We start from the raw sequence: 26916 nt of genomic DNA on the forward strand, positions 1-26916 counted from the left end.
GCTTGAACTCTGGGCTTGGGCACTTGGTCCCTGTACTCTTCAGCTCAAGGCAAGTGCTCTTCCGCTTGAGCCACAGCGCCACTTCTGGTGTTCTGAGTGTTTATTGGAGATAAGAGTTTCACGGACTTTCCTGCCTGGGCTGGCTTTGAACAGTGATCCTCAGATCTCAGCCTCCTAAGTAGCTAGGATTACAGGCATGAACCACTGGTGCTGGGCTTGTGAAACTCTTATCTCCAGTGAACCATCAGAAAACTGGAAGTGGTGCTGTGGCTCAAGTGGTTGGTATAGTGCTCTTGAGCTGAAGAGCTGAGGGACAGTGCTCAGACCGACATTTCAAGCCCCATGACCAACAAAATAAAAAAGAATAGACTTCTTTCAAAAGGTAGTCGAGGGCTGGGAAGGTGGCTCAGTGGTAGAGTGCTTGCCTTGCATGCATAAGGCCCTGGGGGTCATTACCCACATTTAGAATTTTGAGACTTAGGGACCTTCACAGTTTGTATTCTTTGAGATAAGCCTTCCTGATCTGCAGAACAATAATACTACCTTTAAATAAATACAAACTGTTAACCAGGTCCTATAAAATCATCGTTATTCATAACAAGATGTGTTGGTCAAAAAGTTCCATATTCAAATTGAAATTAGCACCAGTTAATAGGTTGTTCTTCCCCAGCTAGTTAATAGGTTCTTCTTCCCCAGCTAGCAAGTGGAACTGTTAAGGTTTTTCATTAAGCATTGCCAGTAGGTTCTACAGATCCTAAGATATAGAGAGTATAATCCAAAAGATAAAGAGCATGATTTTTTTCCTCTTTTGGTGGCATGTGTGTGTGTGTGTGTGTGTGTGTGTGTGTGTGTGTGTGTGTGTGTGTGTGTGGATGTGTGTGTGTGTGTGTGGATGTGTGTGTGGGTGTGTGTGGTGGCATGTGTGTGTGTGTGTGTGTGTGGTGGCATGCGTGGGTGTGTGTGTGCGCGCGCGCGCGCACGCACGCCAGTCCTGGGGCTTGAACTCAGGCCTGGGCACTGTCCCTGAGCTTCTTTTGCTCAAGGCTAGCACTCTACCACTTGAGCCACAGTGCCACTTCCAGCTTTTTCTATTTATGTGGTACTGAGGAATTGAACCCAGGGCTTCTTGGATGCTAGGAAAGCTCTCTATCACTAAGCCACATTCCCAGCCCTAGATCCTTGAGCTGTTATTCAGCTTTTTCTTTTCCCTGCACTACCACTTAAGTCACTACTCCAGTCCAAGTATATGACTTCTAATAAATGATCAGTAGATCTTAAGTAGTATTGCTAAAGATTGGAAAGAGGCTTTCCAGAGATGAGGGTTTGATTGTGATGGAGCACCTGCCTAAGAAGGAAAAAGTTTTCTAATTTGTTCACCCTTTCTTAATCTGTTAATCTAAATTTCAAGTTGAAAAAAACCTCTCTCAAGTGTCTGGTTTTTCGCTGATAAGATTTTTATATTGGTAAAAAGCATTCTGATGAATTTCAAAAATCATTTCCCTATTATTCTCTGAAACCCTTTCTACAGAGGGTTTTGGGTATGTTTTGGTTTTTTGGTCAGTCATGGGGCTTGAACTCAGGGCCTGGTGGGCACTGTTCCTGAGCTTTTTTGCTAAAAGTTAGTGCTTTATCACTTTGAGCCACAGCTCAACTTCTGGTTTTTAGGTGATTATTTGGAGATATGAGTCTCCCAGACATTCCTGCCTGGGCTGGCTTTGAACCACAATCCTTATATCTCCACTTCCTGAGTAGCTAGGATTACAGGTGTAAGCCACCAGTGCCCAGCTCTACAAAGTTTCTAAACTCTGCAAATTTTGCTAAAAAATACCTGTTGCATTTTTAATTAACTTTTTCCTTTTTTTGTAGTATGAGAACTGCCTCAGAAAGTTCTATAAGCACCAAAATACTGAAGTGGTATTGTATTTGGCCCGGGCACTCTTCAAGTGTGGCAAGTTACAGGAATGCAAGCAAACTTTGCTGAAGGTAAAAGCAAGAATTGACTATTGCTCTCATCCATGCCTGCACTGCATTGCATTTTAAAATTACCTTGTATGCAGCTTTACATAAATACAAATACTTTTACTCAGCTATAATCATTTTCACGTCATTGGCTTTGCTCTTTGTTTACAGGCTAGACATGTGGCACCCAGTGATACAGTTCTTATGTTTAACGTGGCACTGGTCTTGCAAAGATTAGCTACCTCTGTCCTGAAAGATGAAAAGAGTAATCTGAAGGAAGTACTTAATGCTGTGAAAGAACTGGAGCTGGCACACAGGTAAGTGCTTGCAGAAACAATTATTGTAACTATTTTGTTTCTCTAAAACTGTTTGTCTTCAAAAATGCAGAAAGTCATTTCCTCAAAAAATTACTATTAGAATCCTTCAAGCACTGTAGAGGCTAGACAGTTGCCAGCAGGTGGCGCTACTCTAGTCAGACTCCTACCAGATTTGGATCATGTAAACTGACTCCTAGAAACTGGTTGTGCAGGGCTGGGAAGGTGGCTCAGTGGTAGAGCGCTTGCCTTGCAAGCATAAGGCCCTGGGTTCCATTCCTCAGCACCACATAAACAGAAAAAGCCGGAAGTGGTGCTGTGGCTCCAGTGGTAGAGCGCTAGCCTTGAGCTGAAGAGCTGAGGGACAGCGCCCAGACCCAGAGTTCAGGCCCCATGACCGGCAAAAAAGAAAAAAGAAAAAGAAACTGGCTGTGCAAGCTTGTCCTTGCTTTTTCATTGCTTTGACAATTATATGACCCAATATTTACACAAGTACAATGATTAGACTCTACCTATTTTGGTTTAACTTTTCAAACCAGTGTTTCTGTTTATGTATGTATGGGCTGTTGGTTTTTGTTGAGCTAGGATTGAGAATTTACCACTTAAATGTTGTTTAATAGATGATTGAGCTCAGTTCCAAATGTATTTAACCATATAGTATTTAGTTGGTAATTTAGTGTATGTGAAATTAAAACCTGGCATCTCTTTAGGTTTTATCCAACCATATTTACATTTCTTGCCTAGTGTGGGAGATTGTAAGTGCTTTCTGACCTAAGGCAACCCAACCTCCATGCTGACATGTCTAGTACATTTAATGTTTATTGCTTGATTTAGATATTTTTGAATTTATTATATGATTTTTCTATTATATATTCATTTAATGTATCCTTTATGCATTAAACAAATAATAAATAGCATATAAATTGCTTTTGTGCATGCTTGTCCTGGGGCTTGAACTCAGGACCTGGTCACTGTCCTTGAGGTTTTTTTGCTCAAGGCTTACTTGGTGGTTAGAGATAACAGTCTCACAGGATTTCCTATCTGGGCTGTCTTGGAACTGCAGTCCTCAGATCTCAGCCTCCTGAGTAGTCAGGGTTATAGGCATGAGCCACCAACACCCAGCTACTCATGCTGTTTTTGTAGAACAGATTAAAAATCTAAAGAGTCTTATTTTAGCAAGTGCTAAAATAGGTTTACATACTTGTAAACCTAGCTACTAAGGATGCTGAGATCTGAGAATCATAGTTAAAAGCCAGCCCAGGTTTTGAAGCCCATGAGACTGATCTCCAGTTAACTACCAAAAAGCTAGAAATAGAGCTTTGGTTCAAAGGATAGAGAACTAGCTTTGAGCACAAAAGCCCAGTAACAGTATCCTTGTCCTGAGTTTAAGCACATAAACTGGCATCCACACACATATTACACACACACGCGCACGCAGGAGGGGAGGGAAAATATTTCAGTAGAACGTTCTTTCAAATATTTTGTTTCCTCATTCCTTTCAGATACTTCAGTTACTTGAGTAAAGTGGGAGATAAAATGAGATTCGACTTGGCCTTGGCTGCTACAGAAGCCAGGTAAGCCACTACCTCCAGAAGATGCTGTTAGAAGAATGATACTGAGTGGATTGAAAAATCACAGTGGTGGGTAGAGGTTCCTGGCCACCAGGGCTCAGTTCTTCATATTCCTCCTCAGAAACTCCCTTACTTATACCAAGGCCACCTCCTATCAGGGAATTTGGCAAGATTGACTTAGCACAAGTACTTAAATTGTAAGGAAAACTACCTTTCTGTTTTCCTAATGTCAGCCTTGTCACCAGAATCAAAGATAGGATTCATGAGTGTTGTCATATTCAGGGATAATGTTGGGGAATATTTTTAGCTGTGTTTTGGGAGAGCATTTATAGTTTAGAAGCATAACAGTTAAGAGTGTTGACGTACAATCAAGTTAATTTTGCTAATTAAAACCTTCCATAAGTAGCAGTTAATCATCTGCTTTAAATTTTTTACTATACATAAGGAAAACAGACATGCCAAGGTTTTGAACAAAGTAGACTAACTGAGGTGATGCTTCTAGGCAGTGCTCTGACTTACTGAGCCAGGCCCAGTACCATGTGGCCCGGGCACGGAAGCAAGATGAAGAAGAGCGGGAGTTGCGGGCCAAGCAAGAGCAAGAAAAGGAGCTGCTGAGGCAGAAACTTCTTAAAGAACAGGTATCCATGATGTCCTTCTCTTACAGCATTTGTGTGTATCTGTGTATGTGTAAGTTAAGGAAGAAGTTCTGCTTGGAATTATGGCCATGGGTTATTTTCCCTACCTTTTCCCCCATAGGAAGAGAAACGTCTGAGAGAAAAAGAAGAGCAAAAGAAACTTTTGGAACAACGGGCCCAGTATGTGGAAAAGACTAAAAATATCCTTATGTTTACTGGTGAAGTGGAAGCAACAAAAGAGAAGAAGAGAGGAGGTGGTGGTGGACGGGTAAGATGGCCGCCTGCTGTCACTGGTAACTGCGCTCTATTCTAACCCCAAATTGTTAAAGTAGTATCCAGCATGTAAGTCCTGGGCTCTGTGTGTGCTTGTGGTGAGGGCCAGGGAGGGGGTGGGGAGGAGAACATGCTGAGGTAGAACCCTGGGGGCACCTCATGAAGTATATGATGTGGCCATATTGTAATTTAACAGTGGTTCGGTTTGCAGTTTTTCTTTTTTAACTTTGCAATGGTGGAAAATAAAAACGTATTCAGAATTTGGAGATTAGATCTCTTTCCAAACTAGGGTCATAACATGACACTCTCCTGTGACACTGGCCAGCCACAGGCTCACAAGGGTGAGCAGAAGTCCTCTGCTGTATGCTAATGGGACTAAGCCACCATCTTCAATATGTGTGTTAAATGCATCTTTAACTTGGGGTAAATTGACCATAATTCTATCCTAAGTCAGATATTTGTATTTACAAGAGTATTCTTAGATTAGCTAAGTGCCTTTTATTTTGTAGTGACCTCATAAGTAGTTAATAATTTTTACAAAGTTTTAACCATTCTTCCCAGGCAAGGTGGCTCATGCCTGTAATCCCAGTTACTTGGGAAACAAAGGTCAAGAAGATTGCACTTTGAGGCTAACCTAGGCAAAAAGTTAGTCAACCCCAGTCAAAAATTCAAGATCCGACCAGAAAAACAACTAAAACGAGAAGGAGTAGGGGAATGGCTCAAAATGGTGGAACACCTGCCTAGCAAGTGCAGGGCTCTGAGTTCAAACCCCAGATATAGTCAAGGCCTCTTCCATGAGTCTAAGTCAGTGACTAATAGAGCATTTCGCTTGTCAAATGAATGGTAGAGCACAGTGCAGTGATCCTGCTGTATTACATGAGCATGGAAATAACTAGCTGTTTCTTGCTTGCATTTTAGCGATCTAAGAAAGGAGGTGAATTCGATGAATTTGTTAATGACGACACCGATGATGACCTGCCTGTGTCAAAAAAGAAGAAAAGAAGGAAGGGCAGCGGGAGTGAGCAAGAAGGTGAAGAGGAGGAGGGTGGGGAGAGGAAGAAGAAGAAGCGGAGAAGGTAGGTTCTTGAATGTTTTAATAACTTTGTAAAAGGACCAAAGTGCCAGGTGCTGGTGGCTCATGCTTGTAATCCTAGCTATTCAGGAGGCTGAGATCTGAGGATCATGGTTCAGAGCCAGCCCAGGCAGGAAAGTCTGAGACTCTGATCTACAATAAACCACTAGAAAACCGGAAGTGGCGCTGTGGCTCAAGCGGTAGAGCTCTTGCCTTGGGCTGAAGAGCTGAGGGACAAGCCCAAACCCAGAGTTCAAGCCCCATGACGGACCAAAAAAAAAAGAACCAAAGTCCTTTTACATCTGGATCTTTATTCTGCATTTAGGGGTAAAGTGAAGCTTTTGTAACGCAGCTCCTGCCTTAATCCAGAAAGAAACTGGTTTCCCAATCCCCTGCGTCCTTTGCTTCCATGCATCTCTACATCTTTCCTCCTGGGAGCTATGTTAGTCATCCTTGCCCTTTTTTTTTTTAATATATTTTTATTATCTTTAAAGTAGTTGTACAAAGAGTTGCCATTCAACAAAACAGTTTTATGAATATAGTACATCTTGATTGTTGTCTTTCTTATGTCTTAAAAATTGCCCTATCTTGGGGCTGGGAAGGTGGCTCAGTGGTAGAGTGCTTGCCTTGCGTGCATGAGGCCCTGGATTCTATTCCTCAGCATCACATAAGCAGAAAAAGCTGGAAATGGTACTGTGTCTCAAGTGGTAGAGCGCTAGCCTTGAACTGAAGAGCTGAGGGATAGCACCCAGGCCCAAAGTTCAGGCTCCACAACTGGGGGAAAAAAAAAAATTGCCCTATCTCAAGTCAGGTCCCTATGGCTCACACCTATAATCCTAGCTACTCATGAGGCTGAGATCCAAGGATTTGTGGTTCAAAGCCAGACTGAGCAGGGAAATCCATGAGACTCAAATAACCACCAAAAAAAAATCTAGAAGTGGAGCTGTGGCTCCAGGGATAGAGTGTGCTAGTGTTGAGCAAAACAGGTTAGGGACAACTCCCAGGCCCTGAGTTCAAGCCCCAGGACTGTCACAAAAAAAAAAAAAAGAAGGTCCTATGTTTTAGACAGTATATGTGAGGTGTACTCATTGCACCATTGTGTGCACTCATTGCACATGCAGTTTGCAAAGTTATTGAGTCTGTTTATCCTGAAACAGCAGTGTGCTGCCTGCCTCATGCCCTTTCTGAGTGCCTACAGTGTGACTGTATCAAAGTCTTTCAACGACCCACTGTCCTCTGTGGTAAGCCAGGCGGCCCTGCCTGTCCTCCACATGGAGGAGCTCAAGTTGTCTGTAACCCCAGGCATGGTGCCTCCATTCAGCATCCACTCCTTGGGAGAGAAACCAAGCATGTGTAAATGATCTGTGACAGTAGTAGTAGTAAGGAGAGGGAAAATGTGGAGGTCAGGAGCTTGGGATTTTGCCCACAATCTGTCACTCCAAGCACAAGCACAGTGTTCTAACATGGATGAGCAAGGGAGCCCAGCAGTGACAAGTTAATCAGCAGATGTCACGTGTGCAGCAAGAGTAAGGCATAGCCTGCCAGACACTGGTGGCTCACACCTGTAATCCTAGCTAGTTAGAGATTGAGGTCTAAGGATTAAGGTTCAAAGCCAGCCAGGGTAGGGAAGTTCACGAGATTCTGATCTCCAGTTAACTAGAAGCAGGAAAAAAAAGAAAAAAAAGAAAGAAAAAGAAAGCAGGAAATGGAGTTGTGGCTCAAGTGGTAGAGCAGCCTTGCAAAAATAGCTCAAGAACAGCACCCAGGCCCTGAGTTCAAGCCCCAAGACTGGCATAAAAGAAAGAAAAAAAAAGGAAAGAAAGCATAGCCGTGCTCTAGAGGAGGATACAGTGTGGCTGCTGAAGTTGGTGGCCATGCACAAAGGGACTGTTGTGGTGACAAAGTAGTCTTAGACTTCTGTTTTTCAGAGGGGCACTCTGTTTATTAGCAAATGTTAATTGTGCAGAGATGTTTTATTGTAATATCTCATATTCATATGCATATATTTTACTTTGATCAGATTTACTCCCTCTTTTCTCTTTCTTATCCCCTTGCTCTTGACAAATATTTTTGTGTGTGTAGTCGGGGGAGGATTTCTAGGGATTGAACCCAGGGCCTCACACATGGTAGGAGTGTGATTTACCTCTGAGCTATGTTTCAACCTTTGATAAACGTTGGTGTTCATTATTTAAGAGCTCCAAAGGGTGAAGAGGGATCTGATGATGATGAAACAGAAAATGGCCCCAAACCAAAGAAGCGCCGTCCACCAAGATCAGAGAAGAAGAAGGCTGTAAGTTTACATATAATGTGTTCCTGCCATCTGTACACAAGAGACTAGAGAATTCTCTCTACAGAGTTCTCTCTCTACAGCTGCTTCTAGTTCTCATAGTTCTTATACTTGTTCTTATAATCTGTTGGTGGCTACTTATTGTCATTATCATGAAAACCCAATTTAATATAAGGTGTCCTAATTAATGCAAGAGTCTTGACTAATCTTGTCATGTTCAATATTCTTTCTTTAGCCCAAGCCAGAACGTCTGCCTCCTTCAATGAAGGGAAAAATAAAATCCAAAGCCATAATATCATCAAGTGATGATTCTTCAGATGAAGATAAACTGAAGATTGCTGATGAAGGGTAGGAATTTTTCCCCTAAGGGCTGCTAGTCAGCCTATCTGTAGCTAGGGAAACAGACTTTCTTCCTCTTTCTTGTAGTTAGAAGGGAAACAGACTTTTGAAACTTGGTTAGAGATAACAATAAAAGCTGGGCACTGTTGGCTCTTGCACATAATCCTAGCTACTCCTGAGGCTGAGATAGGAGGACTGTGGTTCAGAACCAGCCCAGGCAAAAGAAGTCTGAGAGACTCTTACCTCCAATTTGCCACTAGAAACCAGAAGTGGCACTGTGGCTCGAAGTGGTAGAGTGCTAGCCTTGAGCAAAAAATCTCAGGGCCTGAGTTCAAGCCAACGATCGACCAAAAACAATAACAACAAAAAATAAATAAAAATAAAAAGTGAAGGTGGAAAGGTCCAGTGGGAGGCCTAGGTTCCTAGGCCTGTGTCTGAGGTCAAGACCAAGGTTACTTGAGCCCTTGGTGTTTGTTGAACTCTGTGTTGTATATTTGGCCTGCTGGGATGAAAGAAATTGCAGGCCTATAATAATAAGTTCAGAGTGAAGACAGTACATCTCTCAGCCACTCTTCACGTTCTCTCCCAGTGACCTGGGTTACAGGATTTGTGTCCACTTTCCTTTTTCAGACACACAGCCTTTCCTCAGTTAGTAGGGATATTTTGGCTTGTGAGGAGTTAGACACATCATCTCCCTAGACTGAACTTAGACTGAACCTAGGGGTCATTGTGCCTTTCTTGGAAGGTGCTTGGCAGTGTACATGTGCTGGAGAGCAGCAGTCTCTAGTGAAGGGTATGTTCTTGCCCCCAGAGGAAGTCAAGACTCCCTGGCTACCCCCTACCATTCTCAGCATAAGACAGCTTCCCTTTCTCTTCCACATTATGGGAACAAAGACAAAGATATGCAGAACCCTTTTAGCCCATCTTCATTAAATCTTATCATGGTGTAACAGCAAATCTCAGGACAGCAGTAGTGACTTCACACTTCTTCAGAGGTCTGTGGGCCCAGCTGGCCACAGGATAGGGAAGTTTTCAACAGTTAAAGCCTTGGGACTTCCAGTCTTGATAGCCACCTGAAATCTAGGATTTTACCTCTGTTGTTGTCTGTAAGGAGGTGACCCTGCCCTTTCGTGGTAGTGTGTGTCATCGTTTCCTAATGCAGATGCCTGCCCTGGCCCAGCTCCAGTTATCCTGGCCTGTTCATATGCTGGCTTGGTGCTGAATGCCTTAACCTTTTTCCACTTTTAATCCTGGTGTACATAAAATAATCTCTATTCACAGAGGAGCACCCCACAACTCTTGCCCTATGAACACCTGTTCACGCTACCCAGCTCAAGGTCTAGAACTTTAAGGACCCTTCTTTTCTAATAGCACAGGGTCTTAGGTCTAAGCCATGCTTGTCTCTGCCAGGCACCCCAGGAACAGCAACAGCAACAGCGACTCAGATGAGGAGGAGGAGCAGCCAAAGAGACGCACCTCATCTGAAAGTGACTCAGATGACAACCAGAACAAGTCTGGCAGTGAGGCTGGCAGCCCGCGGAGGCCCCGAAGACAGCGGTCAGATGAAGATTCAGACAGCGACCAGCCATCCCGAAAGCGACGGCCCTCCGGCTCCGAGCAGTCGGACAATGAATCTGTGCAGTCAGCACAGTCAGGGCGAAGCCCATCTGGGGCTTCAGAGAATGATTCTCGCCCGGCCTCTCCGAGCGCCGAGTCAGAGCATGAGTCGGAGCGGGGTTCTGATAATGAGGGTTCTGGCCAAGGCTCTGGAAATGAATCGGAACCAGAGGGATCCAACAATGAGGCCTCAGATCGAGGCTCGGAACGAGGATCAGAGGATAGTGACTAGGTTTTATTCATAAAGGAGTTTCCTCTCTGGAGGAAAAATTTTTTAATATATAAAAGCTGTGATAAAGATGTTCTGAGATGTTTAGTCAAAAAATTGTGAAATTTTTCTTAAGGCAGTTTTTTTTCTATCTGTTTGTATATTGCTAAGCCCCAAGAGACATTTCCTGTGCTAGAGTCCAGTAACTGAATTGCTTGTGCAAATGAGACTATTCATATTGTGCGAAAACCACAGTAAAAACTGAGATGCTAGGTGTTCCTACAAAGGCTTGGCTGAAAGCTGGCAGTGCCTATCTTTGTGTCTGGTAATGTACTGTTGGTTTTTGCAAAGTTACTTTACCAAGTGAAGCAGGAACTTGGTATTAATAGTCTTTTTTTTCTTCTCTGAGTTAAGATTGAAGATATTTTTATTTGTTGGAGGAAGAGGTGTCTCCTGTATAAATTGCACCAAAGCACATATGAAAAGAAGGTGTTCTTCAAAGTGTAATGCAACAATGCTGGTACAGCCACAGGTACATACTTTGCTAGGTTGAATAAGATGTGGAAAATGCTTTTTCTGTTAGTAGAATGCAAAAACTTCCCCAAAGCCACTTAATAAAATTCTTTTACCAACTTTTGTGAATAACCTGTCATTTTGCTCGATAATATCAATTTATATATTTGCTCAATATATAAAATGAATATTTGGTAAAACATGCGTTAAGCCAAAGGTTTGTTTCCTCAATTTTCTGTAATTCTTCATAGATTTCTGGAAGCTTTTTTTTTAGATACAAGAAAACTAAGCATAGATTTCTGGAAGCTTTTTTTTCAGATACAGGAAAACTAAGTATGAACTTTTATTTTCAGCATTTTGGCCATTAATAATTTAAGAATAACTTAGGAAGTAGGTGTGGTGGTGCATGTCTGTAGTTACAGCTACTCAGGAAAAACGAGATCCTCAAGGATAGGAAGATCACACAGTTCAGGAGCCGGGTGGGTCACATCTGTAATCCTAGCCTACTTAGGAGGCTGAGATCTGAGGATCATGGTTCAAAACCAGCCCGGGCAAGAAAGTCCGTGAGACTCTTAACTCTAATAAACTATTCGGAAAAAGCCAAAAGTAGTGCTGTGGCTCAAGTAGTAGAGTGTGAGCCGTTAGCACAAAGAGGCTCAGGGACAGTGCCCAGGCCCTGAGTTCAAGTCTCAGGAGGACCAGAGAAAAGAAACTAGTTACGCCTGGTGGTACTTGCCTGTGGTCCCACCCTTCCGGGTGGCAGAGGCAGGACATTCACCATTCTAGGTCAGCCGAGGCAAAGTTAACATTGCTATCTGATAAGCAAAACAAAAAGAATTGGTGCAAAGCTCAGATGGTGGAGCATTTACCTAACAAGCTTATGACCCTGAGTTCAATCTCTAATTCTTCCCCAGGCAGGGGAGGGAGTGTTGGAAAGAAGCCTTTTAAGTAGTCTTATTAAACACACTTAAGTTACCCAGTTGAAAATGAAGAGGTAAAATGCCCTCATCCTTTAAAACCTAATGAAGAGAAGCTTGTTCCTGTGGTATAAGAACTGAGGGAGCCCACATCATCACAGGGAATCGGGGCATCAAGGAGGTTCCACTCCCATTTGGAGCACCCAATCAAAAAGAGTTGCTGGAAGACAGGTGCTTGAGGGGACTCAGGCCAAGTCCTGAGGATTCTAGGGAGGGTGCTGCAGCCTGAGGTCGGTGGTGGGCCACTTGGGAACTACAGTGACCACGTGAGAGACCTGTAGACAGCCTGGTAGTGCAGATACCAGTGCAGCTTGTATCTGATGAAGTTCAGACTAGGTTCTTGGTTTTCTGTCACCTCTCCCTGTTTTCCAGTGTGTCTACACCAAAGTTAATCTGCAAGCAACAAAATCCATGTAAAAGTAGATTTCCCACCCATGTGACTACCTTTAAGCAGTAACCAGCTGAAGTGCACCAGAAAGCACTTTGGAAAGCCATACTTAATGGACCTAATGCTTTCTCCAAGGATTTTTCCCCTGCTCCTGCTCAGTGGTGCTCTGGAGATGCCTTGGTGGATCACCCACCCTTGCAGTTTGGGAGTTAGTTCTGCTTTGAAAGGAATTTCTCAGGCATGCCCACAGATTAGCACAACAGCTGTGTTCTCCTGGCCTGCAACCCCCATAAGGGCACAGGTTTCTCCAGGGCCCCTTCCTCCCACAACTGCAGCTTATCACCAGACCACATAAAGGAGACCTGGGTGTGAGACAAACCCTACTAGAAAGAACAAGCTCCCTGCGGGAGCTCCACGCCTAGTGCCCTCTGGCACTCGGAAGCCTAGCCCCTGGTTGTCCTGGCTCGCACAACAGGATCAGCCCCATTTCTCAATGGGGCTGGTTTCAGCAGCAGGCAGTGAAGGATCGTCAAGAGCAGAGACATTGGAGCCAGGACTCTGGAACTGGAATTGCTTCACTTCCTAATGCTCAGAATCGGTGTGACCTTGGACAAGGTACTCCCCCGCATTCCCACCCCTAGACAGGCCACTGTCCGCATCTGAATCAAGCCATTTCTCCTACACTGATTTTTTTATTTTAATCTATGGTTGAAGCTGTCAGAGAAAATTATTTATGTCATCTTTGATGTTAATTCAGAACCAGACTAAGCACCAAAACCACAAAATTTAAACTGTGGAGTTTAAAACTAAATTTTGTTGGGATTTATGCAAGAGAAACCTTTTTTTGAGGGGGAAACAAAAAACTGGAACCTTAAGAAGCTGGCTTCCTGCAATTACTATTTTTACAGTAAATTTTTTAAGCAGACGATTTCTGTAATAGCCAAATACTACACCAAACTCACATGATAGTGACAAAGACTAGAAGTTAAAGTCGATTAAGAGATAGACACATTCCCAATAAAATTACCCCTATGATTGAATGGCCTAAGATAAGCCTTGTTTGGACTAAGTGGGGACTGGGTTAGCTAATGATAGGTGGTCCTCTTCCATGCCAGGTGCTGGTGGCTCACACCTGTAATCACAGCTTCCCAGGAGGCTGAGAGCTGAAGGTCGTGGTTCAAAGCCAGCCTTGGCAGGAAAGTCTGGGAAACTTTTTTTTTTTGGGGGGGGGGGGTCCGGTCGTGGGGCCTCAACTCTGGGCCTGGGCGCTGTCCCTCAGCTCTTCAGCTCAAGGCTAGCGCTCTACCACTTGAGCCACAGCGCCACTTCCGGCTTTTTTTGTTTTTGCTTATGTGGTGCTGGGGAATCGAACCCAGGGCCTCAGGCATGCAAGGCAAGCGCTCTACCATTGAGCCACCTTCCTAGCCCTCCTGGAAACTCTAATTTCCAATTAACCACCAGAAAACCAGAAGTGGATCTGTGGCTCAAGTGGTAGAGCGCTTGCCTTGAGCTAAAGAGCTCAGGGACAATGCCCAGGCCCAGAGTTCAAGCCCCATGACTGACAAAAAAATCTTCCTTGAAAGTGGAGAGGTGGTATAGTGGTATAGTGCCAGTCTTAAGTGAAAAGGCCAAGCAAGAGCATGAGGCCTTGGGGTCAAGCCCCCTGTACTGGGATAGATCGATTGATTGATTTTTCAAGTCCCCTTTGAGAAAAATATTTTTAATCTTCTAATTCAGTGGATAACCAAGATATTTCTGTTTTGAGTAATTGAATACCCTATTGAATATCTGCAATTTTAGGCCTAAATGTTCATAGATACAGATACTTTATAAAGTACCTATATCTACGTGGCTATTGTTTTCTGCTTTTTTTTTTTTTCTTTTTTCTTTGCAAGTCCTGGGGCTTGAACTCGGGGCCTAGGTGTTGTCCCTGACCTTTTTTTTTTTTCCTTCTCCGTCTTGGGGCTTGAACTCTGGGCATGGTGCTGTCCCTGAGCTCTTCAGCTCAAGGTGAGCCACTGGCTTCTGGCTCCCTGACATTTTTTTAGTTCTTTAGTTCAAGGGTAGCACTCTACAACTTGAGCCACAGCTCTACTTCCAGTATTTTGGGGGTAGTTTATTGGAGATAAGAGTCTCACAAGCCAGACACTGGTGGCTCACACCTGTAATCCTAGCTATTCAGGAGGCTGAGATCGGAGGATCGCGGTTCAAAACCAGCCCAGGCAGGAAACTCCATGAGATGAGTACCTCCAATAAACCACCAAAAAATTAGAAATAGTGCTGTGGCTCAAGTGGTAGAGTGCTAACCTTGAGCTGAAGAGCTGAGGGACAACACCAGGCCTATAGTTCAAGCCCCACGACAAAAAAAAAAAAAAAAGTCTCATAGAGTTTTCCCACCTGCTGGCTTTGAACTGCTTTAGCCTTCTGAGTGAGTAGCTAGAATTACAGATGTGAGATACCTGTCTGGCTTTTCTGCTTTGTTTCTGCTTCAGAGAAGAAATACTTGGGAAAACATTTTCCATTTTTAAAGTCCTGAGTTACAAAAAATAATTCAATTTTTTATGATCTGTAAAAGGCACGTGTGTGTGTGTGTGTGTGTGTGTGTGTGTGTGTGTGTGTGTGTGTGTGTGTACTGGCACTTAAACTCAAAGCCTGGGCACTGTTTCTTTTTTTTTTTTTTTTTTTTTTTTTGGGTCAGTCGTGGGGCCTGGGCGCTGTCTCTCAGCTCTTCAGCTCAAGGCGAGCGCTCTACCACTTGAGCCACAGCGCCACTTCTGGTTTTCTGGTGGTTTATTGGAGATAGGAGTCTCATGGTCTCTCCTGCCCGGGCTGGCTTTGAGCTGCGATCCTCAGATCTCAGCTTCCTGAGTAGCTAGGATTACAGGCGTGAGCCACCAGCGCCCGGCTTGGGCACTGTTTCTTTTTGTTTGTTTGTTTGTATTGTCAGTCATGGGGCTTGAACTCTGGGCCTGAGTGCTGTCCCTCATCTATTCAGCTTTTCAGCTCAAGGCTAGCACTCTACCACTTGAGCCACAGTACCACTTCCAATTTTCTGAGTAGTTTATTGGAGATGAGTCTCATGGACTTTCTTGCCTGGGCTGGCTTTGAAACACAATCCTCAGATCTCAGCCTCCTGAGTAGCTAGGATTACAGGCGTGAGCCACCAGCGCCCGGCAACACTGTTCCTTAACTTTTTCACAAATGCTAGTGCTCTATCACTTGAGCTACACACGTACTTCTGGCTTTTTGGTGGTTAATTGGAGATCTACAAGATGTTATGTCAAAAATGAACTTTATAACTTTGGCATGGGGTGGGGGGGAGATGGGAAGGGATGGGAAGGGGAAACAAAGGAGGAAGCAACAATGCTTGATAAGAAATGCACTCATTACCTTGCCCATGTAATTGTAAACCCTCTGTACAGTATTTTCACAATTAAAAAAAAAATCAGTACCACTGGTGGAAAAAAAGTCTCAAAGATTTTCCTACCCAGACTGGCTTTGAACTGCAATCCTCAAATCTCAAGACTCCTGGGTAGCTAGGATTACAGGTGTGAGCCACCATCTCTCATGAGATAGCTGATCCTAGATTGACATGACTATGCCACCCAGGGACAAATTAGTATTTGCTCACTAAACCCGTAACTAAATAGTGAAGGGAACATTTTTTTAGATAAAGGTATCTGGAAGCTAAATTTTATGTATCTTACCCTGAAGTCACTAAATTTGAATTCACCTTCTTGTCTATTCTGTCTTCCCAATAGATCTTGAATCCAATGTGTTTCCAGAATGTTCTCCGGAGCACACTAATCCCTAAATGCACTCCTTCAAAGAGAAGTCCACAAATCAAGTAAGTGACAAAAACATGACATTCTATAGTCCTATGGCAATAAGAAAGCTTTTAATGACAAATCACAGAAACTAATTAAAAAGAAGATTAGATAATTGTACATAGGAAATGGCTGTGTGTGGAATCTTGAGAGTAAGGTATGGATCGATCAGAAGGTTTAGTATTGTCAGAGACTCAGCTTCCTTCCTTCGTTTTATCACAGGTACAGAATGTATGTATGAAGCAATAAAATTAAAAAATGAGTCCCTCGATACCAGTGCTCCAGTGTACACTTTCTCAATCATTCCATTCTTTCCCCACAGGATGCTTCTTGTGGGAAAGATTGAACTTAACTAAGACTTAACTCTTTTGCCAGGGCTTCCTGACTTGGCCCTGTGTGTGCTTACACTATTGATGCAAATGATCTGTTGATACTTCCCCACCAGTCAAGCAAGGATATGCCTGCTGATATATTTTCATCTATTTTCCAAGGGCCAGACATAAGTCTTGATAAGAAGTGCTGATTTGTATTTTGTTCTTAAATTTCTTATCTCAGTTGGGTACTGGTGGCTCACACCTATAATTCTAGCTACTCAGGAGGCTAAGATCTGAGCACTGGGATATGAAGCTAGCATGGGCAGAAAAGTCTGTAAGACTCTAATCTCTCCTATTAGCCAGTAAAAAGCCGGAAGTGGAGCTGTGGTTCAAGTGATAAAGCACTAGTCTTTTTTTTTTTTTTTTTTTTTTTTTTTTTTTTTTGTCGGTCATGGGGCTTGAACTCTGGGCCTGGGCGCTGTCCCTCAGCTCTTCAGCTCAAGGCGAGCGCTCTACCACTTGAGCTACAGCGCCACTTCCGGTTTTCTGGTGGTTTATTGGAGATAGGAGTCTCATGGTCTCTCCTGCCCGGGCTGGCTTTGAACCGCGATCCTCAGATCTCAGCCTCCTGAGTAGCTAGGATTACAGGCGTGAGCCACCAGCGCCCGGCTAAAGCACTAGTCTTGAGCACAACTCAGCTCAGGTCCTGAGTTCAAGCCTCATTATTGGCACACATGCGTGCACACACACTCACATGCACACACAAATTATTTTAAAATGAAGGTTGTGGAAAAGCATTTGAGTGTCAATGTATTTGCTATGTATTTCTCTCTCACTGTGTCAAATACAGTTTGTTGGGGTCATGGCAGCCATAGCCATGAGTCCAGCAACTTACATAAACATGGTGACCATCAGCATGTATGCTGCCAGACTCTCTGTGGCTGTAGATTATAGGGTTGCCAATCATCTTAGAGTCTCTTGTTGCTCACCAGATTTTCTTCTTATTTTGACAGTAGTGAAAACATTGAATATTAGTCAAACTACTGAGAATTCATTACCCTTGAGCATAAGCCTAATAAATAAGCCTATAAGTTGATCTTTAGTCCCAGACAGGAAGGTTTGGCCTCAGTGGGGCAGAGTGTCTATGACAGTAGCTTGTCCAGAGAGGGGCCAATGCCAAAAGCACCAAAGGCTTTGTACCTTGAAATAATGCTGCTTTGATTTTTCCCATGGTTGCCGGTGTTCCAATTTAGTTAACTGAAAAGAAGGGGAGACTTCATTTCCTGCCTCTGTCCCTGCCATTGTCTTAGCTTTTATGAGCTGCTCTGTATTTATCTCACCTTTTACTGCTTTCTAGCCTGGACTGGCACTAAGGAAGGCAGTGTGAAGAGTGCCCTTGGACCAACGCAGTGGGAAAGGGAGGCCAGCAGGTCCCTAGCCTGGAACAATTCCAGGAGGATAGATGGATCTGCTAGTTTGATGGACCTTTAAATCTTGCCTCAGCAGCCTGAAGCGCTCCCACCCATCTCCTCTGAACTCTGGAACCATGCACTTCCTTTTCATGGTTCACAGAAATTGCAGAACTCAGGTTCTAAGCCTCCTGATCTTTCAAGAGGATCTTCTTTGGGAATGTTACTTTGCAGACAGCTGATCTTGTCCCAAACCCCTGTTCAAGGCAACTTTGAAGATTTCAGATGTCACATGAGCTGATGGTCTGATCCCTAGACACTAGGGCCAATGAGCTTTTATTCCCCTGGGTAAGGATGACAAATCTTTGCAAATAATTAGTTATAGAGAATGGGATCCAAGTGTGAGGAGAGGGTTTGGCTTTGGGAAGAGCTGAGACCCCTCAACCCTGTGAAAAGAGGAGAGACAGTGCAACTGTGGGCAAGTCAGTAGTTCTGATGGTAGGAAGGTATAGGGGGGAGAGAATTAATTAAGTATGACAGAAGCTGAGGCTCAGGGGCACCATAGCTGGAAAGACAGTAGAGTCCTTGGTGGTGAGCATAAAAGCCAGGATGAGTATGTTGCTGTCTTAGCTCATTGAAGTCTCATGGGCTTATGAGTTACTAGGATTTTGAGTCGGAAGGTTGTAATGTGACACCAGCCGCACACAAGCTTGCAGGTGTCCTAATCAAAGACCACAGAGAAAGCAGGCTTGTAAAGCATTGTAAATGGGCCCTCACTGAGAGACCCATTCGATTTCTCAGTGGGGCTTAAAGAATCTGACAAGGAGCTGGGCACTGGTGCCTCAAGCCTATAATCCTAACTACTCAGGAGACTGAGATCTGAGAATCGTGGTTCAAAGCCAGCCAGGGCAGGAAAGTCCGTGAGACCCTTATCTCCAATAAACCACTCAGAAAACCAGAAGTGGTACTGTGGCTCAAGTGGTAGAGCACTAGCTTTGAGCTGAAGAACTGAAGGACAGAACCCAGGTCCAGAGTCTAAGCCCCACGACCAAAAAATGAAAAAAAGAATCTGATAAGGTAATTTCATCAGTGAGAGGTAAGACAGCAGACAGAGTGTCTGAGGGCAAGAAGGAGGCACTAGAAGAGAAGAGAAGTGAAAGTTTGTTTTGAGGAATGGGAAAGTGAATGATGGTGGGTAGTGAAGTTAGATGACACAAATGTTAAAGGAGCTGCATTTTTGGAGGAGAATAGTTAGAAAGCACTGGTAGGAAGTGAAATAGCCACTGGTCTGGAGGACATCAAGAGACAACCAGACTTTCTTTAAAGCAAGATGGTGGGAATGTTCAGAGGGGGATCATCTATGGGGTAACTTTCTGACAATTGACTATGAAGCTGAGAGTGTGGGGAAAAGATCTGGGGAGGGGGAGACAGAATAGCAGATGTGTGGGGGAACTCGGGATGAGAATCCATCTGGGCAAGCTGAGGCTTTTGGATTTCTGCTGAGCTAAGGTGGGAGTGAGGCATGATGGGAAGATGGGGACCAATCCTGGCTGCACAGGCAGGGCTATAGAAGATGCTTTCTCCTGCAGCCCTGCCCTGCACAGGTATTTTTCTGGAGGCATTGTGGTACTGGGGTAAAGGGTAAACTGGGAAGTCATAAGAACTTCAGGAGAGGCATTGCCCTTGGCACAGGAAGCTGAGGTGCCCCTCTCTAGGGCCCTACTATGTTGGTAGAACAGATGTGTATCTGTGAATCTCTATGGCTCTCCATGGCACATCATCGATGTAGCCCTTGAAAGATGTTGTTACACAATGTTAAGCCAAGTGCTGGTGGCTCATGCCAGTAATCCTAGCTACTCAGGAGGCTGAAATTTGAGGATTGTTGTTTGGAGCCAGCCCTGGCAGAAAAGTCCCTAGGAGATGCTTATCTCCAAACTATTAAAAAAAAAAAAAAGTGACACGGTGGCTCAAGTGGTAGAGGGCGAGCCTTGAGCACAAAGAACCCTGAGGACAGTGCCCAGGCTCTGAGTTACAAAGAGATAATGTAGTTACATAATGCTGTCCCCACATTATGCTGAAGACTTTGTGCTTGCTGCTGACCATGTTCAAGACAAAGCAATAGTTCTTTTTTGAGCCCCAGATACCACATATGGCGGTGTATAAGGTGTCTTAAATAGGTGACAACATATGTATTGAAGGTCTCCTATCTCTCTCTGTCCAGAAGATTTTTGTTTTGTGCTCTTGCTAGACTAGTGATCTACCACTTGAGCCACAACTCCAACTTCCCAAATTTTTGATTATTTTCATTTATAATCTTTTGTGGGTTGGAGTGTGATAACTCACTTGTAATTCCAGCCACTTGGGAGGCAGAGACAAAGAGTTGCTAGCTCAGTAAAAAGTTAATGAGACCCCTTTTCAGCACATAAGCTAGGCCAGGTGATGTGGGCCTGTCGTCTTAGCTATTCAGGAGGCACAAGTATGAGGATCTCCATCTGAGGCCAGCACAAGCAAAAAAAAAAAAAAAAGACTATCTGAAAAATGACTGGAGCAAAAAGGGCTAGAAGTGTGCAAAATAGTAGAATACCTTCCCATCAAGGTCATAGTCCAGAACTATTCCTCTCTCCCCCCAAATGCTTAACTTTTAGGATGTAAGTGAATAATTCAAGGTCTACTAATAACTTTATTAAGTGCATATTTAAAGTCATATAATACATAAGACCTCAACAACTAGTGTTTTCCTCCACTCATGTTTCATAAAGTGACTTCATTCAAATTCAACCCCCCAAAAAAATTTTTTTTTTTTTATCAGTCATGGAGCTCGAACTCTGGGCCTGGGCACTATCCCTGAGCTCTTCAGCTCAAGGCAAGTGCTCTACCACTTGAGCCACAGCACCACTTCCAGTTTTCTGGTGGTTTATTGGGAGATAAGAGTCCCACAGACTTGCCGGGCACCAGTGGCTCATGCCTGTAATCCTAGCTACTCAGGAGGCTGAGATCTGAAGATTGAGGCTCAAAGCCAGCCTGGGCAGGAAAGTCCGAGAGACTCTTCTCTCCAATAAACCACCAGAAAACCAGAAGTAGTGCTGTGGCTCAAGTGGTAGAGTGCTTGTCTTGAGCTGAAGAGCTGAGGGACAGCACCCAGGCCGTGTTCAAGCCTCATGACAGAAAGGAAAAAAAAAAAAGTAATCCTCAGTATGTTTGATTGTAGTCTTTGTTGACTCCTGAGATGCTGCCCTCCCATGCTCTCCCCCAGAGTGGTGATTACACTCAGGTGTGCATTTGCATGTGTGCTGACCTTTGGATCTTTGAATGCAGTTCCTTGATCCAGTGTTGTCTCTGAGCTTTTGTGCTCAAGGATAGCATTGTACCACTTGAGCCACACCTCCACATCCAGGGTTCTTTGGATTTTTTGGTGGTTTGGGAGCTTGAAATCAGGGCCTCAGCACCATCCCTGAGCTCTGTGCACTGTCTGAGCTTTTTTGCTCAAGGCTAGTAATCTACCACTTGATCCAAACCCCTACTTCTGACTTATGCTGGTTAATTAGAAATAAGAATCTCATAGACTTTCCTACCTGGCCTGGCTTCAAACCACGATCATCAGATTTCAGCCTCCTAAGTAGCTAACATTACAGATGTGAGCTACCACCACCACCTGGCTTTGTATTTTTTTTAACTATATATGAAAAGTATACTTTAAGCCTGACACAATCTAGAATTTCACCTGATACTAAGAAGTATTATTCTACCCAAATTATGGAAAATGTTAATGTTAATAATTTTGGATTTTTTCTCTTATTTTCAGTGCTAAAGTGGATCACTAGTGCACCAAGTTTCTTCAGAGACTTCTTAAGAACTCAATAGAATTTTTCTACTCATGTACTCATTCACTATATCATTCATTTATTCCTTAGCTTGTCCCAACTCCTCTCACTCTGCAGTCACATGCACCATGAAGAAGCTCATAGGGTTTGGGTGGGAAAGAAGGCCGATGGAGAGATCTAGAAGGCATCGTGGGCAATGGTGCTGGGACAACTACCAGTGCCAGGCTGGATGTTTTTTTTTGTTTTTTTTTTTTTTTTGTTGGTCGTGGGGCTTGAACTCTGGGCCTGGGCGTTGTCCCTTAGCTCTTCAGCTCAAGGCGAGCGCTCTACCACTTGAGCTACAGCGCCACTTCCGGTTTTCTGGTGGTTTTATTGGAGATAGGAGTCTCACGATCTCTCCTGCCCGGGCTGGCTTTGAACCGTGATCCTCAGATCTCAGCCTCCTGAGTAGCTAGGATTACAGGCGTGAGCCACCAGCGCCCGGCAGGCTGGATGTTTTTATTGATTGTCTCCACTAATCACCCAGAATGTGTGCTCCACAAGATCTTGTCTTCCATGTGTTTGGCTGACCTGAGCAGACACTCAGTTGACAGGCGGATGTGAAATTCTCACACCTTTTCTCTAGGTATGAGTCCACCAGGCCCCATCTTGCTTTCCTTTGGGATGTTAAAACAAGAACCTTTTAAATCTTAACCTGCCAGGGATGCCCTCCAGAGGTCCAGCAGAGGGCACTGTAAGACAGCCCTCTTCCCTGGGTTAGTGGCTTGCAGACCATGTGATTGTGCCCAGGCATCTCCTGGTTGTAGCTCCTGCTTTTCTTTGGCAGCTTGTATCTGAGGCAGCTGAGGAAGAGCTTTGTAAATCATGGTCTCCTGGTTTCACAGGACAGATGGCCACGCTGTCCCACAGTACCCCTCCAACAAAATGTGAAGTGTGCTCCCTTAGTCAGAGGCATTGGAAAGACCATATCCTTAAGGCACGGGGTGGGGAGCAGTTTGGGGAGGGTAGAAGGGAGCGAGAAGCTGTCTCTGCGCAGACAGCCTCTCACCTATACCAAGAACATTGCTCTTCCTTGGTTTCTCCTTATCCAAAATGTTTCTTCCTCCCTGCTCACCTGGTACCTTGTCACAGTTATGGTATGGCTCTATCACCTTGGTCCATCTCAGCCTGTTTGTTCCAGGGTTGTCTTCCCAATGGAAGAGACCATCTTCTGCATCATAAATTTGGCCTAGCACCTTGTGTGTGCATGCACCTGAAAAGGGGGGGAGGGGAAGGGGAAAGGGAGAGGAGAGGGAGAAGGGCGGGGGAGAAGGAGAGAGATGCATGCACAGGCAGGCACAGGCACCCATCTGAGGCTTGAATTCAGGACCTGGGTGCCATCCCTGAGCTCTTTTGCTCAAGGCTGGCACAGTGCCAATTCAGTTTTCTGTGGTTAACTGGAGATAAAGGTTGCATGGACTTTTCCTGCCCAGGCTGGCTTTGAACTGTTCTCAGACATCAGCCTCCTGAGTAGCTAAGGTTACAGGTGTGAGCCACCATTGCTTAGCCCGTTTATTTTTTTTTATTCAGCCTTGGGGCTTGAACTCTGGGCTTGGGCACTATCCCTGAGCTCTTCAGCTCAAGGCAAGTGCTCTACCACTTGAACCACAGTACCACTTCCAGTTTTCTGATGGTTTATTGGGAGATAAGAGTCTCACAGACTTGCTGGGCACTGGGCACCGGTGGCTCACGCCTGTAATCCTAGCTACTTAGGAGGCTGAGATCTGAAGATCACCGTTCAAAGCCAACCCAGGCAGGAAAGTCCGTGAAACTCTTATCTCCAATAAACCATTAGAAAACCAGAAGTGGCACTGTGGCTCAAGCGGTAGAGCACTTGCTTTGAGCTGAAGAGTGCAGGGACAGTGCCCAAGCCGAGTTCAAGCCCCACGACCAGCCAAAAAAAAAGTTTCGGGCTGGGAAGGTGGCTCGGTGGTAGAGTGCTTGCCTTGCATGCATGAGGCCCTGGGTTCGATTCCTCAGCACCACATAAGCAAAAAGAAAAAAGCCGGAAGTGTTGCTGTGGCTCAAGTGGTAGAGTGCTAGCCTTGAGCTGAAGAGCTGAGGGACAGCACCCAGGCCCAGAGTTCAGGCCCCACGACCGGACCCCCCCACCCCAAAAAAGTATATTAAGATCTAATATGGGGAAGTGTTTTGAACTACTCAAAAAAATAATGCTATTCAGCTTTGAAGTATTATCATTATAATAATTAGTTCCAAGCCTCATCCTGGGACTTGAACCCAGGGCTTGGGCATTGTCCCTGAGCTTTTTTGCTAAAAGCTAGTGCTCTAGGGCTGGGAAGGTGGCTCAGTGGTAGAGCGCTTGCCTTGCATGCTCAAGGCCCTGGGTTCGATTCCTCAGCACCACATAAGCAAAAAGAAAAAAGCCGGAAGTGGCGCTGTGGCTCAAGTGGTAGAGCACTAGCCTTGAGCTGAAGAGCTGAGGGACAGTGCCCAGGCCCAGAGTTCAGGCCCCACGACCGGACCCAAAAAAAAAAAAAAAAGCTAGTGCTCTACTACTTGAACCAGTGTTTTGGTAGTTAATTGGTTATAAGCGTCTCACTGACTTTCCTGCCCCTGCTAGATTTTAACTGTAGTCCTCAGATCTCAACCTCCTGAGTAACTAGGATTACAGGCAAGAAATCATGGGTGCTTGGCTATATATCTTTTTAAATCTTGAATTTCTCTGATAAAAGGAGCACCAAGAATAAAGTATATGCCAGGTGTGAATGGCTCATGTCTGTAAGGAAAATCTTATCACCTACAGATCAGCATTAGGCTGGAAGTGGAACTGTGACTCTAGTGGTAGAGAACCAGCTTTTATTACTGATTCAATCTCATCACTTACTGGTCTGTTCAGGTTTTCTGTTTCTCCATCAACAAATGTATCCATTTCTTCTAGGGTATCCAATTTGTTGACATATAATTGTTCTTAGTAGTCTGTTACGATTTAATCAATACAAATATAGGAATACTGTTTAGATATATCAGGTCTAGCTGATGTAGTTCCTCATTTGTATTTTTAGTCTATCAGTTGTAATGTCTCCTTTTTCATGTCCATTTTTGTCTTTTCTAAGTGTAGCTAAAGGTTTGTCTATTTTTTTGTCTTAATTTTGTTGAAATTTTCTTTTTCTGCCACAGCACCACTTCCGGCTTTTTTTTTTTTTTTCGCTTTTGTGGTGCTGTGATCCTCAGATCTCAGCCTCCTGACTAGCTAGGATTACGGACGTGAGCCACCGGCGGCCAGCTGCCAGTTTATCAAGTGATTCTTTGGGCTCCCAGATGGTTCTTCAAATTTGCTTTTCTACTTCCCAGGATTTTCTCTTCTTGATAGCCAAGAATGATTGGTCTACATTTGCCTTGGCAGAGGAAGGCAAGCTTTTCGAGTGGGACTTAATGCTAAAATGAGAACTAGAGCACAGGCTGCTGCTGTTGAGAACAAACTGGAGAATCGGTTTTTAGTCGGGTGAGTTGATTTCTGTTTGGAAGACAAACTAAGAAGCTTTGGTATCAATTTTGGGGGCGTTAGGGTTTGAGAGCAATTGGTTTTCTTGAGAACAGTTTCCATTGGAGGCTGAGATGGAACAGCCAGCGAGGTAGATATTTGTCAGCATAGTAGCAGACAAAACCTATTGGATGTAGTACTCAGCTTATTTGTAATCTTCAGAGAGGGAATGAAGTGTTGGAACACTTTCACTGGGGTTTAAATCTGGGAAGAATGGGGTTGGTGAACAATTCAGAAAGGAAAGCAGCAAACTTGAAATAAACTTTTGTCAGTCGTGGGGCTTGCACTCTGGGCCTAGGATCTGTCCCTGCGCTCTTCAGCTCAAGGCTAGCTCTCTACCATTTGAGCCAGGCCACTTTCAGTTTTCTGGTGATTTGAGTCTCCCGGACTTTTCCTGCCCGGGCTGGCTTTGAACCACAATCCCGATTTCAGCCTGAGTAGCTAGGATTACAAGCCCAAGCCACCAGCACCCAAGCTCATCTTATTTCTAAATCACTACATACTGTTATTAAAACATCACGTCATTCATGAGTACAAGCTGTATCACAGCATTGTTCTAACTGTTCAACTTTTAAGGAATGTGACAGTGGTACTATTAAGCTTAATATTTGAAGCACTTTTGAAGTGTTTGGTGTGAAAGGAATACAAAATTTATGTAGCTACTGCACCCCAAATTTAGCACCTCAATACCTTAGCTAAACCGTTAAATTCTGTCAACTAAACTTGGAGCCAACCTACCTTAGGTGTTACTGCTTTGCTAGATTAAAAATCACGTTTTTCGCTCCTTGATAGGGAGTCAGGCAAGAGACAGCAATTTACAGCTCAGGTACTTCATGTTTAAGTCTTCTGATATTTAACATTTGCTTAAACTATCCACAAGACTACACAAGTTTTCACAAGTAGGACATAAGAATGTTTGCCACCATTTTTAAAAATAGGTAGAGAGGGGCTAGGAAGGTGGCTGAGGCCCTGGGTTCAATTCCTCAGCACCACATAAAAAAAAGCCAGAAGTGGCACTGTGGCTCAAGTGGTAGAACACTAGCCTTGAGCTGAAGAGCTCAGGTACAGTACCCAGGCCAAGTTCAGGCCCCAAGACCGACCAAACAACAAGTAGAGCATCTACCTACTATCCAACAGATTCAACAATAACCATTTATTAACATTTGCATTAAGGATTTTCACAAACTAAGACAAGGTTGTTATTACATGCTGAAACAGCAGCATACTTTATGCACTGCTAGCCAAGCCAATGTTAAGGCCTAGACTTGCCAATACAGTACAATGGCTTGGGAATATGGGTTCCATCTGGATTAGCCAGGTACTTTTACAGGGCTAGTATGATTATCTTGAGGGAACAGCAATCTTTCTGGGAATAGGTCAGCTACTGGGAATGATGTCTGCCAAGTAGAAGCTATGCCTTTTAGACATCAGCAATCTGCTTCAGCATGACAATGTCAATGTCACACAATTCAGTGGTATTTCTCCAAACTCTGTTTAGGTGCCTCGTTAAAATATTTTAGTAAGCAGACTCAGAGGAATTAGTAAGCTTGAATTTTGGCTCTCACCATTTTATTGGGTCTGGTCGTGGGGCCTGAACTCTGGGCCTGGGCACTGTCCCTCAGCTCTTCAGCTCAAGGCTAGTGCTCTACCACTTGAACCACAGCACCACTTCTGGCTTTTTTCTTTTTGCTTATGTGGTGCTGAGGAATCGAACCCAGGGCTTCATGCATGCAAGGCAAGTGCTCTACCACTGAGCCACCTTCCCAGCCCTCTCACCATTTTCTGAAATAGAAAATTATTTCTTTAAATGGAGGTAGGTGCTATTTAAATTCATGAACAAATGCAAATGCA

At 44.2% G+C, this 26916-nt stretch overlaps 1 protein-coding gene across 1 annotated transcript in view; it reads left to right on the forward strand.

Moving 5' to 3' along the window:
- Positions 1 to 10907, forward strand: part of Ctr9 (CTR9 homolog, Paf1/RNA polymerase II complex component) — a 31897-nt gene extending 20990 nt beyond the window's left edge. The window contains exons 17-25 of the mRNA XM_070035318.1: positions 1867 to 1983; positions 2131 to 2276; positions 3776 to 3847; positions 4347 to 4482; positions 4601 to 4747; positions 5671 to 5828; positions 8018 to 8114; positions 8347 to 8459; positions 9861 to 10907. Coding sequence (XP_069891419.1) covers positions 1867 to 1983; positions 2131 to 2276; positions 3776 to 3847; positions 4347 to 4482; positions 4601 to 4747; positions 5671 to 5828; positions 8018 to 8114; positions 8347 to 8459; positions 9861 to 10299 — 1425 coding nt within the window. The 3' untranslated portion in view covers positions 10300 to 10907. The remainder of the gene's footprint in view (positions 1 to 1866; positions 1984 to 2130; positions 2277 to 3775; positions 3848 to 4346; positions 4483 to 4600; positions 4748 to 5670; positions 5829 to 8017; positions 8115 to 8346; positions 8460 to 9860) is intronic.
- The last annotated feature ends 16009 nt before the right edge of the window (positions 10908 to 26916 follow it).

Source organism: Dipodomys merriami, unplaced genomic scaffold (genome assembly GCF_024711535.1).
Source record: "Dipodomys merriami isolate MVZ:Mamm:240054 unplaced genomic scaffold, mDipMer1.0.p SCAF_25, whole genome shotgun sequence".
NCBI classification, from domain to species: Eukaryota; Metazoa; Chordata; class Mammalia; order Rodentia; family Heteromyidae; genus Dipodomys; species Dipodomys merriami.